Raw genomic sequence first — 20,000 nt, 5'->3', positions numbered from 1 at the left:
TGAAAAAGCATCTAAACTATTGAAAGAAAAAAAAAGAAAGAAAGAAAGAAAAAAAAAAGTTTGCAACTTTGAGTTGCAATGCCTAGCTAAGGAATTTCATTATATAATGTGCACAAAAGAAATAGAAAAAAGTATGATAAAGCCTAAATACTAAAGCATATTTTAAGAAATACTGGATTTGGTGTGAGATTCTTATCATAAAGCAAAACATTTAGACATAAATTTGACTCCACAGCAAAAAAATGGAATAAAAAAGAAAAAAGAAAAAGAAAAAGAAAAGGAGAAAAAAATCAAAGAAAAATAAACAGAATAAAGCCACATTTGAGGAAATACAAGTCATGTTACTTGTTAAAACTTGTATAAAAATCTGTGGAGAGAATGGATAATAATAAAAAAACAAAACAAAAACAAAAAAATATGTGATCCTTATATATATATATATATATATATATATATATATATATATATATATATATATATATATATATATATATATATATATATATATATATATATATATATATTATGATTGTTGTCGTTTACAGACAGAAGTTAGATAACACGAACTGAATAAAAGGAAATAGGACACTGGAGTCCTATATTGAAAAAGAAAGAAAGGAAGAAAGAAAGGATAATGAAAGAAAGAAAAAAGAGAGAAAGAAAAGGAAAAGGTATACAAAAGGTGCATGATTTCTGATGTATCATTTAGGTTTTTCAATCCATATGAATGTAATTTCGGGTTCTAGCAAGTGGATATATCACTGTCAGTATTCTACACTAAAGTGAGTCTTGTTTTGATGATCAAATGCACACCCATTTATCCTATGCTTTTTGACAGGTAGTCATCCTTGAATCCCAATGTACATGGAAGCCTTCTGGTGTTCTCAGGGGGTCCTAATCCCGACTTAAACAAAACAAAACATTATATGCACTATGAACCCTGGAACCTAAAAGACAAATCATGAATCACAAATAACCAAACAAACATACTCAACATGCACACAAAACATGTAAAAACACAAGTAGCAGAAGGCAGCAACCAAAAATCAGCAAAAATCAGTAAAAAGAAAATTAAAAAAGAAAAGAAGAGGAAGAAAAGGAAAGAAAGAAAGAAAGAAAAAAATGCTAGTCAACTAAGGTGAATTGTGAAAATAAATCCCAACTTACTTATAGCACCAAAGACAAATGGGTCGCCAGTAACGGCAGGTTGTTGGAAGGGTCTAAACACTGGGCTACTCTGGGCATGTGTGAAGTCAAAGCCCTGATGGCCTGCTATGTTACTTGGATCTGAAAGTAATTTAGAACAAACCATAAGTAGAAGTGCTCTGTTCACTACCGTCCACAGGTTCTGTGAGTCTTGTCTGCGTTTCACATAATGGGGTGGAAAAAAAGTAATAATAATAATAGTGATAATAATAATAATAATAATGATAATTATAAAGAAAACAGCTTAAACCTATCTTGGTGCTAGGTGCATGGACTGCCCTCTGTACTTTTGTTTATAAATTTTGTTTACACAGAAATGGCTTTACATATGCTTAGTCACCCAAGGAGTCATCTTTATTTTTTTCTCCTACTATTAGCACTGATACTGTAACCATGATTACTATAACATTATAAACAATAAAAAGGCATAAAAAAAAATCCTTCTAAAAGTTGATGCACAGGGTATACAGGTGAATTCAGGTAGGGGTAGTAATTGACTCCTGACTGAGCACAACTAGAGCTACCTATATGTAAACAAAATCAATAAACTAAAATTGCAGTGGATGGGGCAAGTTCATACATGACCTCCTGCCTTCAATGGATTAAAACTTATATTTACAAAAAACTAATTCCTATTTGCAAATAGTACTTAGAAAAGAAAGAAAGAAAGAGAAGAGATAAAGATTTCTTTTATTAATTTACAATTTCATATTGAAGCAATTCCTTTCATAAAAAAAAAAATAAAAAATAAAAATAAAATAAATAAATAATAATAATAACTGACAACTAAATTTTCATTTATCTCTGATAAATAAAATACAAGAAAATAAATAAATAAACTTAAATTTGGTTCTTGTGACTTGATTACTTCCTTGGCCAGTCAGCACCAGACAATAATTGCAATCCAGTATCTATTCCTTCAATTTTAATGTCAAAATTTGGCATGTTGCACTTTACAGATGACCAAAAATAAACCAAAATTTGAATGTTCAACCATGTCTATCATCAGACTTGCTCAAACACCTGCTTTAGTTCTAACCAAATTGCTTGAATCTTCGTAAAGTGGCATATAATCTACATGTGATATCTGTACTTTCCTTTCACTGTTTATCAATTCAGACTACCACATAAAGTGAGGAGTTAAACCCAATGCCTCTGGCTGACAAATTGTTCACATCATGGCTGACTTGGTTGTGGCTCCAGGTGATGTGATATTCCCATCATGGCTGACTTGCTTCTGGTTACAAAGGACGAGTCATTCATGTCATGTTCCTATAATACATGACTTACATTTTATGATGCCCTCATACCCATAGATCACATGCCTTAGGCATTGTCTGAGGGAAAATGGACATGTAATGTCCTGATTAGTCATTATTTTGTATAAATGGGGCCTGGTATCCCTGGAAGAAGTCTTGTACTACCAAAAGATTGTGCTCCCTTGCTGCTGCTGTGAACTTGTAAGTAGTCTTCACTCTAGTTTTGGGGTCAGTCTCCTTGTGTCAACTACTCACACTGTCATATGGCCAGTGTGACTAGGAACTACTGAAGCCTTAGGAGTTGCATCCTTGTATATAACTGTACATAGTCTCTTGTTTTGTAAGAATAAAATTTTAAAATACATTTTTCATCTCTTAATAAAACTATATTCCATCTTTTACACAGAATGTAACACACCTAATTTATTGTAATGGACTGTAATTTACATAATTACACTACTACTTGTTCAATCTAGCAACTAGAATGATTATCATGGATCTCTGAATATGCAAAAAAAACTTAAATCATGTTTTGGATACAGGTGATACAAAAAAAAGTCACATTGTTGATGTAGTGCGGCGCAAGAGACTCACTGTTCAAGTCTGAAATAGGCCCCAGAGGCAAGCCCAGTTTGTTGCGCATACTCCCTAAAGTGGATACAAAACGTATCCAACATTCTCCTAGAGGCATTGGGTTAATTTTATACTGCATTACTCTCTCTTAAGATGAATGAACTTCAAATTAAATGAATATACACCTGGATCTTTGGTATGTACATGATGCTACAAAAAATGCTAAAAACTCAAGTTAAATAACTCATTTGTAGGCAAGCAAAATTTTTGTTTTCTGATTAAACTCAACTTCTCTCTGGTTGCCTGTGTGTGTGTGTGTGTGTGTGTGTGTGTGTGTGTGTGTGTGTGTGTGTGTGTGTGTGTGTTTATATGTGTATACATGTGTGTATATATATGTATATGTGTGTATATATGTATATGTGTGCATATGTGTAAGTGTGTGTATATATGTGTATGTGTATGTATGTATGTATGTATGTATGTATGTATGTGTGTGTGTGTGTGTGTGTGTGTGTGTGTGTGTGGTGTGGTGTGTGTGTGTGTGTGTGTGTGTGTGTGTGTGTGTGTGTGTGTGTGTGTGTGTGTGTGTGTGTGTGTGTGTGTGTGTGTGTGTGTGTGTGTGTGTGTGTGTGTGTGTGTGTGTGTGTGTGTGTACATGTGTGTGTGTGTGAGTGTGTGTGTGTGTGTGTTTCTTTGTCTGCAGTGTATCTTCTCTGTATAACAATTTCTATTCTTGACATAATGGTTGCTTGCTTCATTGCTCTCCTTTACATCTATGGTTTCACTCCCATGTCCACTTACAAAAAATGCACCTTCTTTTAAATCTAATTTTTCTTAACCTGTACTCCTCTTCCATTTTTATCACTATCTTTTAAATTTATAATTTTATCCTTTTATATTTGTCAAATGCTCATCATTTTTCCTATTGGAAGCAGCTGTCCTATACTATCACGGGAGCATTTTGTTTGTCTACATTGTTAATTCTCACTTGAAACTATTGCCTTTGGAAAGAAAGATTGAATGTTATTACACATATTGTAATTTGGTGTACCTGACAAAATTCAGTTTTAAAAGATGAACCTTCATACTTACAAAGTACACCAATCACTGCGCATGCAAAAGTGCACATGGCATGAAGATGAAATGAGCATGTAAAATTTACTCCACAACTTATTTTCTTATTAAAAATCCTATGAAACACTGAGTTAGGCCAAGAGTTTCCTTGCTAACGCCAACAAGGCTTTGATTAAGGACAATTTTTTTTTTCTACATCACTGATGCATATCTCTTGCACACCATTTCAAAGTCTTATGGAAGCAAGGAGAGTGATGTACGAATTGAAAGTGGGCATGCAGCACAGAGTAAGATGTAGTTGAAAATCTCAATGGGCATGTCTTATGCTTTGAGGATACACATAATGACTGAAGTACCCAAGGATCTGGAAGAAGTTACTCGAGAATAAATGTTAGAAAAGGACAGGACCAGCAGACCAAGCAAAGCACATTTCATACCCGAGTTTTGGTTTTGTGAGGAGGTTAAATCAATGTGGGATGAGATTGGTTCCAACAGACACCAGATTACTGCCAAAGCTGACAGCACAGGAAGACAAGAACCAAATAGATAGGAGGAAAGCCTATTATGGACATTAATGTTGATCTTAGCTTGTCACACTCCCTTAATCCCATAAAATGGTTTTACAGGATGATCTTTTTATATAAAAGGAAGTAAAAGAGGACTACATATTTTCTGAACAAAAATGCTGTATGATTTTCAAGTTATAAATCTTAAAAATGGTAAGTAAATGAAGAAATTAATCTACAGTATGAAAGACAAGACTTCCTATCCTCTCCCTTTGGAGGGGAAAAGAGAGGGAGAGAGAAAGAGAGAAAATTTAACTAGCATCCTGACAAACAAAAGCAAGTAATAATACCCATGTGGTACACTGGCTTAAAACATCATACACAATATATTAAAAAATACAGCAGGCGGCTACGTACCATGCTGGGGAGACGTGTAGGGGTGGTTGTGACTATGGGAACGTTGGAGGTAGAGGGTGTGACCTCGGGACATTGCCAGAGACCAAGCCTCCCCATCAGTGAAGCAATACTTGCGTGTGCTCTCTGAATCCAAACGAACCCAAGTGCCTGAGAGGGATTGGGAGGGGATACGCACACTTGTTAATACCACGGATGTCCCCATGCCTCCCACAGGAAGGTTTAAATTACATGTTCAGACGGATCCTTAACAACTAGCAAAATCACATCAGAAGGCTAAAATCTGAATGATTTGGACAGATTATAGAAAAAATTAAAAGGTTTCTATTTGGCAAAATGGGTATTTGGGCTCACAGACATAGCATATTTAGGAAAACAACTATTGTACATAAAATTACTACATTTGTGCTGTAGCAAATACAACAGAATACATTATCAAGTCAATGTACAACCTTTCATTAAAGAACAAGCAGATTACAAATGACAAGCCATGAGTCTATGACAAACAGAAATCTTTTGTTTTATCATTATTACTGGAAAAAGAAAAAAGAAAAAAAACAAAAAGAGGTAAAAAAGTGAAGTGAAATAACATATATATATATATATATTATATATATATATATATATATAATATATATAATATATATATATAAAATATATATAATATAATAAATATATAACATATAAATATATATATATATATATATATATATATATATATATATATATATATATATATATATATAGTATATATATATATATATATATATATATATATAAATTAGGTATTAAAGCATGAAAACGTAACAATAGCTCAAAACAAAGAATATCTAAGGGGAAAAATCATCTTGACATGATTGCTTTTACTTTATCAAGCGCTGAATACTAAAACACATAATGTAAGGACTTTTTTTCTTCTTTTTTTAATCAAGAAAGATTATGATCAAGGAATGCCCAGCTTTTCTAAAAGCTGCAAGTAAGAGAAAACAAATCATACATAACAGACATTAACTTTTATGGGGTAAATGATTTATTCACACATACATAATTGATTCTCAAGTGAAAGATGAATGAAAACCTAAGAGAGAAATACATAAAATAAATTGGGAAATGCAGATGCACAAGAAGGAAAAGCAGACTAGGAGAAGAAACAAATAATAATGCAATATCAGATGTTAGTAGAAGCAAAAGAGACAGACAAATGGAAGATCAGGGAGACAGAGGAAAAGAGGCGTGCAGAAAACAGCAGATGGTTCCACAAGGCACTCTGAAGGTGTGGAGAGAAAACTGGACTGCAGGAACTGAATGATAAGAGAAATGAAAGAGACAAAGCAGTGTGAATAATGAAGTATAATAATGGGAGTAGAAATGCATGAATAAAAGAAAAAAAAAAAAAAAGACAGAATGAGTGGAATTTCCTGAAATTTTCTGTTTTCTCAATACTGTTACAAATATGGAAAGGAATAACACAATGTTATTGTTACTATTATTATAAAAAAAAAAGGAGAAGAAAAAAACAACATCATCTACTTGATGGGCAACCTTCCTGTTGTCTTCAGGATGGTGTTCAGCATATCAACATTATTCGTATATAATAAATAAGAAAAAGTTAATGACAAAAATTATATACATTTTCTGAAAAAAAGAAGGAAGGAAGGAAAAGAAAGACAGAGAGAAAGGGAAAGAGAGAAAGAGAGAGAGAGAGAGAGAGAGAGAGAGAGAGAGAGAGAGAGAGAGAGAGAGAGAGAGAGAGAGAGAGAGAGAGAGAGAGAGAGAGAGAGAGAGAGAGAGAGAGAGAGAGAGAGAGAGAGAGAGAGAGAGAGAGAGAGAGAGAGAGAGAGAGAGAGAGAGAGAAAAATCAATAATGAAAAAGATCAAAATATCTATGCACATGTTATTAAAAGTAATATTAATCACCTAAGCATGTGCTAAGCAAAATCAAGTGACTTAATTTAGAGCATGATGGTGCTTTTTAAGGTTTGACAATATCCTGAGCAAGATTTATCAATCCTGTCATTAGTTCTTTGGTCATCATCTGGCCAGAGCTCTCTACTCTTTGCATTCATCTCTCTTCATTTGATTCAAGACCATTTTCTATACTGTAATACTATACATACATTTCAGGGAGTTAATGTGATAAGCTAATGACGCAGAATTGTTTGATGTTAAAGCAATTTTCTATAACAAATGTGTTCATGAATTAATGGTGAGTAAAACTACCAACCTTGAAAAGTCTGGAGGAAAGCTTACCTATAAATTGACGTGCATGTGCTCTGGCTATGTGCAGTAAATGGGATCATGCAGAAACATTGGCTCTCACTTTAACAGTAATTAGTATGGTACCTTGAGTTTAATTCTTACTTACGTGTCACTATTTGATTTAAAGAAATAATATAGACTCAGTACTTTCTTCTCCACTAAGTTCAACACATCAATTGTAACTGCAAGACTTCTTTCTCAGGTAATATGCCACTTTGGGCCCTATTTAAGAGTCACATTTCATGTTGTCCATAATCTAAAATCTGTGATTGGATTCTGGGCTTGTGCAAAGTCAAGGACTGAATCATTTATCACATTTGGCCTAGGGCCTTTCTGCTAAGGTTGCTTAATTATGATGCATATTTTGGGCAAATGCAAAGTTAAGATTCTTCTTTCTGTGTCGTATCAGAAATGGTGCAGTAATAAACAGTCCCTGAAGGTATCCTTATATATGTATATTTATTTTCCCCTTACCTTTTCCATAGCCTTCAGATCTGATGTTCTAACAAATTCCTAACCTTAATGAAATAAAGATGCTTTTATCCATTAATATCTCCCACTGCCTCTTTAATAGATGCCTTTACTTTCCAGAAGTAGATATATATTTTTTTTTGTGCTTTGTAATTAGATAAACATCCTTCTTGTGCTTTGTACTACCTACTTTCTGTTTCTGTTACCTTATCATTATTGGCAAATAAAAAATATATCTATGTTCATGTATATGGCCCTTAACTCATCTTTTGTTCCATCTTCAAAACTAAGCACAGAAAGTTATTTAAAAACATATCTATTCCTAATTATGATCATATATCTGAGATTTCTCCAGTATTTCTTGAGTTCATTTAGACATGGTTAAATTACTTTTAAATTACTAAACTAAACAGTTCCTACCTCAGTGTAAAGACGCGAAATGGCAGCTTCTTCCAAATGTTTTCTCATGGTTTATATCTACAAATTATTTACATAATTTAATTATTTCTAATAATATCAATTACGTAGCATACCTTTTTAAATGAGGGAGGTTATCTGGGACAGGTAGAAGTATCTGGCTCTTAAACTTTTAACATGAAGTAGTTGTTAAGAAATTCTGTTTAAGGGTACACACACATATATATATATATATATATATATATATATATATATATATATATATATATATATATATATATATATATATATTATATATATATATATATATATATATATATATATATATATATATATATATAATATATATATAATTTTTTATTTTTATTTTTTTTTTATTTTTTTTTATTTTTTTATAGAACCTAAACAGCACAAATACCACCATGTACACAAAACAAAGGCACATGTGAGTATTACCAACAATGCAATATTACCATCTATCCTATGGCATTATCATAATCTAAAAAAGGGAAGAAAATATGAATAAATAAATACCTTTTCCCATTACAAGAACATAAAACTCACCATCGCCATTCTTCACATCGCAATCAGCGGTGACAGAGTTCCCTAGTACAAGCATTCCCACAGGGGGTGCTTTGAGGCTAGGCTGACTGCGGATGTTGTGTCCTGAGGCTCCACACTTGACAACCGTGTATACCCCTGCACCCCCACTGACCCCTTCACTTCCCTCTATGCCCAGGGATGTCTCTCGACGTGGGCTAAGGTCTCGGCGGCGGCTTATGGTGTCAGTAATCACCTGTTGATTAACAACTAATTTGAGAATTTTAAGATTATGGATTAACTATTTGTTCAGGTTAGCATTAAGTATAATGCCAGAGCAAAGCATGGCCTAAATTGAAAGTGGCACCATATAATGACATAACCTGTACCATTGGCTCATCAGATGGAGCTCCTCTTCCTCTGCTAGTAGTGACGTTTTTTGTTTGGTCTCACTATTAGATGCAAGCACTTAAATATTTCAGAACTTCTGTTTGAAATTAAACTACTCGCTATTAGGTGCCTATATTGTTCCTGAATTACTGAACGAGCCAGGTGTAAGCTGGGGAAACTGCCATTGTTAGTGTAGATCCATTCCTCTTTAGAACAGTTCAAATACAGAAAAAAATAAAGATGGCAAGCATATAATAAAAATGCATCTCTTATCAATATCAAAAAAATTGTCTCTTGCTTTTTGAAGAGAGAGAGAGAGAGAGAGAGAGAAAAAAATGTTTATTCAAATTCTCCAACAATTAACATCAGAGTTGCTTATCAAACCCCCAGAAAAGATAAATCTACCTGATCCAGAATTGTCTTTGGGTGATCCAGTGGAACAAGGAGAGTCTTCCCGAGGTGTTGGTTGTATTGCAGACACCAAGCTTCTGAGTAGCCATTGGTGCAGTACTGCCTGATGCTCTCTGGGCTTAGGCGGAGCCATACCCCATCACTGTTATGAACCTGTTGAATTCATTTTGGGTATTATATCATAGATAATGAATATACAAAACTAATGGATCTGCATTCCTATTTAGCTTTTTAGTTATAAAAAAAAAAAAAAATACATATATATATACATGGAAAACCATCACAATATCCAAAGAATGTTAATTTTTTTTCATGAGGTATATATTTTATATCACCTATACAATATAAAATGAAAATATAAACTGCTGATATAAGACACAAACCTCATCCACAAAGGCAATTGTTCCATTAACATGAACGACCCCAATCTGTTCACTCTGCAAGGATGGGTGAGTGCGTATTCTCAGACCAGCACTGTTCTGCAGCACAAACTTTCTTAGTCGAGAAGGCTGCTGCGATGATCTCCTGATGGTGCTCTGGACCGGTGGAGTAACGCCTTGTGGCGGTTCCTTGACTTCCATCTTGAAGGTCTGTGATTTAAAAAATATGTAGTCACTGTCAAATATGATCAAAAAAGAAAACAGTCAAGCATTACAACAACAAAGACCAAGAATATCTTATAACTATAACTATAATGAGAGGAAAATAAACACATGTGGGAAAGAGAAAAGAGTGGGACATGATATGGAGAGACTAAGTGTAAAATATGCTTATTCAGGAAAAAGAGCTTAAAGTGAAATGAAAGAAAGAGAGACATAAAGGAAAAACACAAAATGCAGAAACATGGTAAGACACTACAACAAACCTCTTCCAACTGATATCCGTCAATAGTCACATGAAGAGAATACCATCCTGTTGCTCCTGGTGTCCAGTTACAGGAGTATGTGCCGTCATTATTACTTCGTACTAACATGTTTTCTGTCGGTCTCCGCATAGCTGGGGACATGTAACGGAGCTCTTCAAAGGAATAGTTTTCATAAGCCTGCAAAAGGAAAGTGAATCCTATTTACATCCCAAACATTTATCATTAAGATGAACCTTGGTAATGGGTAATATGACTTATTTCATAATGCAAAAGCCATTCTTGAACAGCATGCAAGCTGTACCTTTATCATGGTAATTGCACAATAACACATCTTGTCCTTGATGGACACTTGGTATGGCACATCCAGTGAGGGCTGAGGGTGTCCACCAAAGGTCATATTATCGGGGACATGCTGACTTATTCTTCGGAGCTTCCCCTGGCCACCTTCCTCCCCTGTGCTCACAGGAACTGCCACGACTTCCACCTGAAATGGGTGAATTACTATGTAACTTTTCCACAATCTTGCTTTTAAAGGCTTTACTAAAGCTGTTATTATCATTACTAAAATTATACTTTTTATAAAAGAAGTAATTCCAACTAGAATCACAGATTTTCCATGCCCATAAATCATGTTATGACCAATCACAATTTTGAATAAATCAAAACCTGAATTCAGTCTTAAAGTCTTGCCCTCTACAACAAATCTCTGGATTTAATGAAAATAATTAAAACCACAACTATCACTACTGTCTCACATAAACTCCAAACTGACCTTGAGTGAAGGAACATGGACCACCTCACTATACTGGTCCCTGGTGAGGATGGTGACAATGGCAGGCCAACCTGCACGCATGTCATCGCGGCTGTAGAGAACCTCACATGCCCGAACGTCAACATAAGAGTCAGGCTGCAGCCATCTCGCCAAGCGCCCTCCACTTGTCCCTCCTGCGCAGGATACAAAATCCCGCAGAAACAGCCTCTCGTTTGAGTGACAACTGTTGAGAAATTTGGCAAGTGCTTGAAGATTTTGGAGCATTTTTTTTTTTTTTTTGTTTAACCTTAGAAGAAGAAAGACAAATTAGAACATGTAAGGGTGTTCCACCATCTCTGTCACAAAAATCAATAAAACAATGGTATGAAAAAAAAAAATTAAAGGTAAAATCTTTAGTTTCTGTTCTTTAATGTATTTGTAGTGGTTTGAGAAAAAGCATTAAAACAAGATTTACATCATAATATTCACTTTCATATGCAAAGGAAAAGCCCCCTCTCTCCTTTCCTTCCTCCCTCCCTCCCTCTTTAATGTTAACCCATACTAAAGCAAATTAAATGTGTTGGATATGGGGTTTTATCTATCATTTCCATTTACAGCACTGTGTAATATGAATCACTGTTAATGCCATAGTATTTACCTAAAAGGGGAGGTGACAAATTGGGTTGATTCTTAAATATTCATTATTAAGATTTCAGCTTCATCTTCTCTAGTGTCCCAATATCTTTAACGAGAATATAGAATATCAACTTGTTCACACCCAGGATCTCCCAAAAAGTCTAACATTTAGACACAATAATTATCATTATGAGCTGTTACCTCTTTAAAAAACTTCAGGAAATGAACAACTGGCACCTCAAGTCTCCTCTGAGGTGCCAATACTACACGTGAACAACTGTTAGTTCTTGTGATTGTTATTTCCAACACTTATAATTTCTAAGAATCAATGGAAATTCCACTCAAATCTGATCAGTTATTTTCATCTTGTTACACAACTTTCATTGATGCTTATCCTGATAATTGTTCTGAAGCAAAAGTAGTTAGACTAAAATAACAGCAAAAAGTTACCTTCCCTAGTCTAGTGAGGCAACACACAAGGTCAGTCACAACAATGTATAGAAAATAAAAACACTAGAGTACTAATATGTCCATCAGTCTGTTAACAGTTCAGTCTAGCATGATCTGCTAATGTCCTAAATTTTAAAATTAAATAGTGAAGTTATTCATGATAAAAAATCTTGTGAGCTATTAAAGTCATCAGTATTTCGTTTAGCTAATCCATGTTAATTCACTTGTAAATCATTAAGAGACTAAACTAAAATAAAATGAGATATAATCTAATTTAATTTTGTAACATGATTCCATCAGTCAACTAATCAACTAGACAACATCATTTATGAAAAGACTAAAAATTTATGCAATCAAGAAATTGAAGACTTCCCTTCTTGCAAGAACATCCTATAGTTCTGTGAATGTTCAACACTTTTGGTATCAAGCTCAGACAAGTTTCAAGTAACATTTTCAAGATAAAAAAGGAAAAAGGAAAAACATCTAACTCTTACATTCTCCATCACACTAATACATATACAATCCTTTGTAAGTTTTTAATTTAATAATTCAAAAGACTATTCTCATAATGAGATTTTTTTAGGATTACAGTTAAATCACCCAGACAAAGGTTCTATGACTAACTCATGACATCATTTCCTGACTTAGGGCCAGAGAGGACTAACAGAGAGGACTTCCTGAGGACATCAGATGCCTGAGAAGGGCACAGCTTGGAAATCATACTTTCAGCTCTTTTAAACATTTGGTGACTACTGTGAAGTGAAGTGAAATATTAATGAAGGACACTGTGACTATCTAAACAATTTGTATGGGTTATTTAAATTACTGCATCTGTTGATAGAAAGTGATCTACAAATCATGAAGTACAAAGTGAAAGTGTTCTTTCTCATAGGCTGGTTGTTGGCCCAGATCCATGGGCACGAAACCTCTGCAAGAGAGCCAGTCAGATATACAAAAAGTTTAAGTGAAAACAAGTCTCTTGCCCAACATAACTCTACAATGTCAGAACATCCACAAAACCTCAACACACCTACACCAGTGCTAAGTGACATCCAGATAGTCCCTGGTGTTGAAAGAATGCCTCACGATGAATATTCCAACCATCATGACACTCATTTACCAACTCCTAGAAGTATAGATGATACAGTAAACATCATGGATTTTCTACCTTCTCGAAGGATAAACAACAGAGGCCCAATAGAGGATGAACCCATAAACACTAATGCCGCAATTGCTGACCAATTTGAGTCTTCTAGAGCCTTTGACCAGCCCAATGACCCTGAGCACACATTCAACTCCCATGAAATGAATGTAAATTCATCTGAGTCTTCAAGAGATTTTGACCAACCTAGACATTCAGAAGACTCCCCTAAATCACATGACGGAAATGAACCTTCAAGGACCTATGACTATGCCAGTCATTCAGATTATACACCACCAACACATGACATGCATGTAGAGTTATCTGAGTCTACCAAACCCTCTGACCAAACTAATGACTCAGGAAATACACCCAGTCCACATAAGATACATGATGAAAGTTCCTTACAACCCTCTGACCAAACCAGTTACTCCGGTTATACATCTTATCCACATGATGAGCATGTAGCCTTATCAGAGTCTTTAAGACCTGACCAATTCAACCACTCGAGTCACACAACCAACTCACCTGAGATACACAATGCAAGTTCCTTTATCTCAGAAGAAAATCCTTTCACTACAGAGAGGATAGAGATCTCCAAAGTATATGAAGAAGAATCTAATGCAAATGAAAAGCTTGGTGAAAACCCTATCATACCTTCAGTAACATCTAATGGTTCCAACCTACAAAACAATGCAGGGGTCAATGAATCATACCAAGAAGATCCAGAAGACAGAAGGCCTTTTGAGAGGGATACTCCAGACTACAAAGAATCTATCTTTACTGATCCTGAAGGTAAGTTAATTTTATCATCATTCCATAATTACAAACACTGTAATAATGATAATGATCATCATTATGCTCTTAATACTATAATGATTAGAATAACAATTGACAGTAATAATAATATCAATTTGGCATCAAACAGATATCCATGAAAACCATGAGATACCAGAAAGTGCAACATCTAGATCCTCAGGAAAAAGAAATCTCTGTTTAGTCTGCTTTTGTGACACAGAAAACAAAAAAGTTTACTGCAAGCACGAGCACATTTATGGTGTAAGTATAAATATAATGTCATAAATTTAATCAAATTCAAAAATTTCTTGTACTAAAAATATCTAGCTATCAAGTTGTATATATATAAACTGATAAAATGTAAAAATACTAATTTCTTATGAATTCTCAAAAGGAGAGTGGGGAAAAGGATTGATCTATACTCATATCCATAAATATTTTTTTCTGCATCTATATTTACATGTGATATAAGATATCCTTATACAAACAAGACCTGGACTCATTCTAAACAATCCTTTAGGGAGGATCACACCATCTGACTCTCAAGAAAGAGCTTATCCCTGAAAATGCTACTTTCCTACACCTTGAAGGATTTGACACGGTAACAATACCTCAAGACACATTTGCGAGCCAACACCTCGAACTCCATAAAATAGTATTTGAGGACATCATGAAGATCAACCTCAGCAAAGGGTCACTTGCCTTCAGTCCAAAAGCAAGGTCAGTGATAGAAGTTAAAAAGGATCTTAAGAAAACAATAAAAGAAAGAGGGAAAGAAACAGATATCAATCAAAAGTACTGAACATCTTTTTATATCTAATAATCTAACCAACTGGAACTAATAGCAATTAAATCCACAGAAACTAAAACTACCACATTCTATTATAGGGAAAACCATGAGGTAGCTATCGTTTTTAAAAAGTGCAAAATTGAGGAGCTACCTACAGAAGTCTTTACGCAACATGCTAGAAGTGAGACTCAAGCCAGTGACAAACAACTTGAAGAAACAAGATTCCTTTCTCTTCATATTGAAAAGTAAGAGTAAAAAAGAAAATAATTTGGACTGTTATAGAGCAGATAAACAGCTGTATCATGAATATAAAAAAGTGTTCAAATATACTGGTAACTTTTTCTAAAATTCATGCATTTCTTATTATTACAGCTGTGACATTTCCACAATCCGCTACCATGCACTGTATAGAGCAAGAATATTTCACTTCAACATGATCCATACTAAGGTATAGTTTTGTAGTTTGTGTGAGAGTAAGAGACTGGGAGTGAGTGAGAGTGAGAGAAAGAGGGGGGCAAAAAGAGAGGGGAAGAGAGAGAGAGGAGAGAAGAATGAGAGAGGAGAGGAGAGAGGAGAGGAGAGAGAGGAGAGGAGAGAGAGGAGAGAAGAATGAGAGAGGAGAGGAGAGGAGAGGCGAGGAGAGGAGAGAGAGAAAGTGAAATGGAGAGAAATAAAGAGAGAGAGAGAAAGTGAAAGAGTGAGAGAGAGAGAGAGAAAGTGAAAGGGAGAGAAAGAGAAAGAGAAAGAGAGAGAGAGAGAGAGAGAGAGAGAGAGAGAGAGGAGAGAGAGAGAGAGAGAGGAGAGAGAGAGAGAGAGAGAAAGAGAGAGAGAGAAAGGGAGAAAGAGAGAAGAGAGAGAGAGAGAGAGAGAGTGGGAGAAAGGAGAGAGAGAGAGAGAGAGAGAGTGAGAGGAGAGAAGAGAGAGAGAGAGAGAGGGAGAAGAGAGAGAGAGGAGAGAGAGAGAGAAAGTGAAGAGAGAGAGAGAGAGAGAGAGAGAGAGAGAGAGAGAGAGAGAGAGAGAGAGAGAGAGAGAGAGAGAGAGAGAAGCTAAATATTTCATTAACCCAAAAGGTTACCACGATGGAGGAGGAAAGTATCCACCTAGACATTTACGAAAACTGGCTGGTTGAGTACAGTGAGCTGCCGCTCCTACCGACACGCTCTATCTGTGTGCGTGCTCAGGGTCCTGTGGTTTTCTCCAAAAACATTTTGTGGGGGTTGAAAAGCAAGGCAATAGAGATTGACTCTTCAAATCAGGTAAGTTTTTTTTTGTTTTTTTTTGTAAGAACTTTTACTTATTTACTAACTTTCTTTAAAATGTTTATTCTCATTATCATGAAATATTAGATTACCAATTCAAGAATGTTATCCACTGGGGATATGATACCAATAAATTTTCAATAATTACTCAACATAATGAATTAGATGTCCAAAAAATGTACATATTCAGGACCTGAGTGAATTCCTTTCATCAGTTTTCCACTTAGCCTCATACATATGTATCCCTCTCACAGGTGTTATTTAAATACAACGAAGTGAAACACCTGGGCCCTGAGGCATTACTCGCCATACAGCCAAATGCAGCAGCTGTCAGTGCCAACATCGTCTTTCTCAACAACACGGTTGTGAAGGCAGATAATCAATCACTTTTGATCAGCAACCGGTACCCAGTCCATGAGCGCAGAGTGCTGGAAAACAGGTTCAATTTTGTGTGTGACTGTGAGATTGGCTTGCAGTTTCAAGGTCTTATGGGAATAACAGAGAATAGTAACCATTTTGAAAATGCAACTTATAAGGCTGTTCTTGAGGAATCTCTGTGCAGGAAATATGAAGATCTAATTCTGTACATTAACATTGACAAATACTTGAAAGACAACTGCTTTCCAGTGCCCCTGCCAATTGTCATCTCTTCCACGATTGTTGCTGTAGCTGTTATTGTCACCATTGTAGTGTGTATTGTTTGCTCAAAACGTGCAGCCCGAGCAAAAGAGGAGGCCTACCTGGGAGAAAGTTGTTTCTCCAATAGCTTCTCCACTCTGCACTCAAACCACCACCCTCAGGCAACCTCCTATGGCAGTGACTGCCACTCTTGGGAGCGCTGCAATAACCTCCAGCCATGGGTGATGGCAGTACCAGAGGTTAAGACTTATCAGGAGACAGAGGTACACGTGCTCTATGAACACACAGAGCCTATGAATGTCAGTATACGTGGGTCATGTCATGACCCTAAAGTAGACCTGCAACGTCAGGTTCAAGTGCGTGCTTCATGTCCTTTTAATTAGAAAAGTTACTAAACATACAAGTGAAATCATTTGGCTGGTGTAACCATGAGTTAACATGAACTGTGTATAAACAAAAAAAAGAAAGAAAGAAAAAAAAATCATATTTGTGCAAGTGACACACATTCACTCCGTTCTTTTCTCTATTTTGAGAAAACATATAAAAGAGTGTAAAACATGACAGAAAAATTACAGACTGTGAATAAAACTAAATATCAATCATGTTGAAATGTTCATGTTCATCATCAAGCATTTCTCTTCTTTTTAAGTTATTATACATTTAATACTAATAACTGACCTTTGTTACACACAAACACTATCTTGTATTCTGACTAAATTAAGTTTACTTCACTCTTGTAAATATTTCATTTAGTTTCCTTTTCTAATATTTTTGTTTCCATTATACTGTAGAAGCTTTATTTCATAAAGCTTCTACCTTATAATGGAAACAAAAATATTAGAAAACATGCCATGCAACCTGTCTCATCAAAATCATATTTCCTCTCTCAGCATTATCACTTTCATTTTAAAGTGCAAGTACTCTAGTGATAACTGCTGAACTTCTTGTGAAAATTACTTTTATACCCTTCCTTTTCTTAAGAAAAAAAAAGAAGAAAAAAAAAAAAAAAAAAAAAAAAAAAAAAAAGAGAATAAACTTAAAATATTTTTGTAATCTTGGTTTTACAACTCCTTTGGACCCTACAAATTATACCCAGTCTCTTTATGAAAGGTGTATGGCAAAGCCCTGCTGAGTGATGATGGCATCTATTTTTAAAGCAATGCGCAATCTTAGAGGATATATTTATCAAAAACTCATACTTATATCTCCAGAATTTCAGTTCACATCCTACATGTGGTTTGTATATGCACAAAAGAGAATTGCCATGAATCAAAGTGAACTTGTAAAAGATTCAAAGTTGTTCATGCATTAAGCAACAACCCTCAAACCTAATCTGTACTTCATCATTTTGTGTCTGCATCTGAGCACATGCAGACCTACATATACACCTACTTTCATGAACATGATGACGTAAATCCTGTACAAACAACAAGAGGCTGTTTCCCCTGAGACAAAGAAATTCCCAATGAGCAACTGATGCTCTTGTTTCCCAACCTCAGAGGAAGCCCTGTGTCACACCCTGCCCGCCTCACATCCTGTGCTTGGTGTAAATTTTTCATTGAAATTCTACACATGACAAAAGATGAATAAATAAATGTCTGACCATAGTAATCATGTGAAGTTTTGAGTAACTGTTAACTAAAATAATTGTTACAACCTTGTTGTTTGTTCAGTATATATATATATATATATATATATATATATATATATATATATATATATATATATATATATATACAATTACACTAGATAGAGAGAGAGAGAGAGAGAGAGAGAGAGAGAGAGAGAGAGAGAGAGAGAGAGAGAGAGAGAGAGAGAGAGAGAGATAGAGAGAGAGATAGAGATAGAGATAGAGATAGAGATAGAGAGAGAGATATATAGATATAGATCTATATATAGATCTATATATATATAAATATATAATATATATATATATATATATATATATATAAATATATATAAATATATATAAATATATATAAATATATATAAATATATATAAATATATATAAATATATATAAATATATATAAATATATATATATATATATATATATATATATATATATATATATTCCTAAGTTCATTAGTACTAGGAAAAAGAAAGAATATGAAACCTGAACTATATAAAAATAGGTTTACACATATAAATCAATCATATCAGACTTAAATGTAAAAGTAAAGTCACAAATGAGGTCATCTGACTGAAATTTGTTATGACTCATGTCTATCAGGATATCCTCAGCATTTCAATAATCATGTACATAAATATATAAGCATCCTCATATATGCATATACATCAATATAGACATACAAATAACTATCATATATAGCTGAAAATGTACTGTACTGTCTTAGTCTCTTTTTGTGACATTACAATAATAATCAGAATCACAATATCATAGATCTTAGGGTTCTGGTCTTGTGAGACAAAGAAGCACTATACAGCAGCAATAATTCAACTGCATAGCCAACTTTCTAATCAATATTACTTGGAATCTCTTTATAGGGAGAAATGTTCCATAAGGGGCCACTACAAATAAGATATGGGAATCCCAAAGGCCTACAAATCCTACACAACTGATGACACAGGAAACAGGGTGATAAGTTACACAAAGACCTGTCACTTTATGTACAGAAAAGAGGCACAGAGTATAAGTGAGGACTAAGAGTGAGGACTTGACCTGTGTACTCCAAGAGCAAAACAAAACAAACAAAGAAAATCCAAAAAAAAAGAGCAATGTGGAGATAATGAGATTGATATATAAGCCAAGAACTGTAAGAGGAACAAGAATGACCATGATGTTGACAGCATTTACCAAGTATTGCACAGCATATTTCATAATATTACTTACTGCTATCAATGGTCAAGTCTTTTACAGCTTTGAAAATGGAACTTGTGCTGATGAACTTCCAAGTTTCTGCATTTGCAATCCACTACAGATAGTGTGTGACTGCAAAGGAGCTGTAAGTACCGAAGGCCTTCTATACTGCTAATTTAATTTTTTTTTTCTCTGTCTCATATTTTTAATTTTCAAAATCCAGTTAATGTTCCAAGGGAAAAAAAAAACAAAAAACGAGGAGTGAGTTAAAGAACATATTCAGTATTTAAAAAAAATCCTTTATTTTGGCTCTATGAAACTCCCTTTTTT

At 34.5% G+C, this 20,000-nt stretch overlaps 3 protein-coding genes across 8 annotated transcripts in view; 2 read left to right on the top strand and 1 right to left on the bottom strand.

The window, feature by feature from the left end:
* Window positions 1-20,000, bottom strand: part of LOC119582672 (E3 ubiquitin-protein ligase MYCBP2-like) — a 110,581-nt gene that overhangs the window by 30,580 nt on the left and 60,001 nt on the right. For 5 of the 6 annotated variants that reach the window (XM_037931083.1, XM_037931084.1, XM_037931086.1 and 2 more), the window contains exons 42-49: window positions 11,158-11,380; window positions 10,687-10,869; window positions 10,386-10,562; window positions 9,904-10,110; window positions 9,515-9,673; window positions 8,744-8,975; window positions 5,036-5,182; window positions 1,168-1,287 (exon numbers count right to left, since the gene is read on the bottom strand). In XM_037931083.1, coding sequence (XP_037787011.1) covers window positions 1,168-1,287; window positions 5,036-5,182; window positions 8,744-8,975; window positions 9,515-9,673; window positions 9,904-10,110; window positions 10,386-10,562; window positions 10,687-10,869; window positions 11,158-11,380 — 1,448 coding nt within the window. The remainder of the gene's footprint in view (window positions 1-1,167; window positions 1,288-5,035; window positions 5,183-8,743; window positions 8,976-9,514; window positions 9,674-9,903; window positions 10,111-10,385; window positions 10,563-10,686; window positions 10,870-11,157; window positions 11,381-20,000) is intronic. The other variant, XM_037931088.1, reaches the window with a different exon arrangement.
* Window positions 12,876-17,449, top strand: LOC119582673. Its single transcript, XM_037931089.1, has 7 exons — window positions 12,876-14,158; window positions 14,292-14,422; window positions 14,682-14,881; window positions 15,050-15,196; window positions 15,324-15,399; window positions 16,022-16,207; window positions 16,465-17,449. The coding sequence occupies exons 1-7, from the start codon at window positions 13,081-13,083 to the stop codon at window positions 17,230-17,232; spliced, it is 2,586 nt and encodes an 861-aa protein (XP_037787017.1). The 5' UTR covers window positions 12,876-13,080; the 3' UTR covers window positions 17,233-17,449.
* The window catches only part of LOC119582674, a 7,651-nt gene continuing 6,876 nt past the window's right edge, over window positions 19,226-20,000 (top strand). Inside the window, exon 1 of the mRNA XM_037931090.1 lies at window positions 19,226-19,815. Within this exon, the coding sequence (XP_037787018.1) occupies window positions 19,600-19,815 (216 nt within the window). The 5' untranslated portion in view covers window positions 19,226-19,599. The remainder of the gene's footprint in view (window positions 19,816-20,000) is intronic.

This window comes from Penaeus monodon, chromosome 16 (assembly GCF_015228065.2).
Source record: "Penaeus monodon isolate SGIC_2016 chromosome 16, NSTDA_Pmon_1, whole genome shotgun sequence".
NCBI lineage: Eukaryota > Metazoa > Arthropoda > Malacostraca > Decapoda > Penaeidae > Penaeus > Penaeus monodon.
This window is presented reverse-complemented; position numbering and strand designations above follow the sequence as displayed.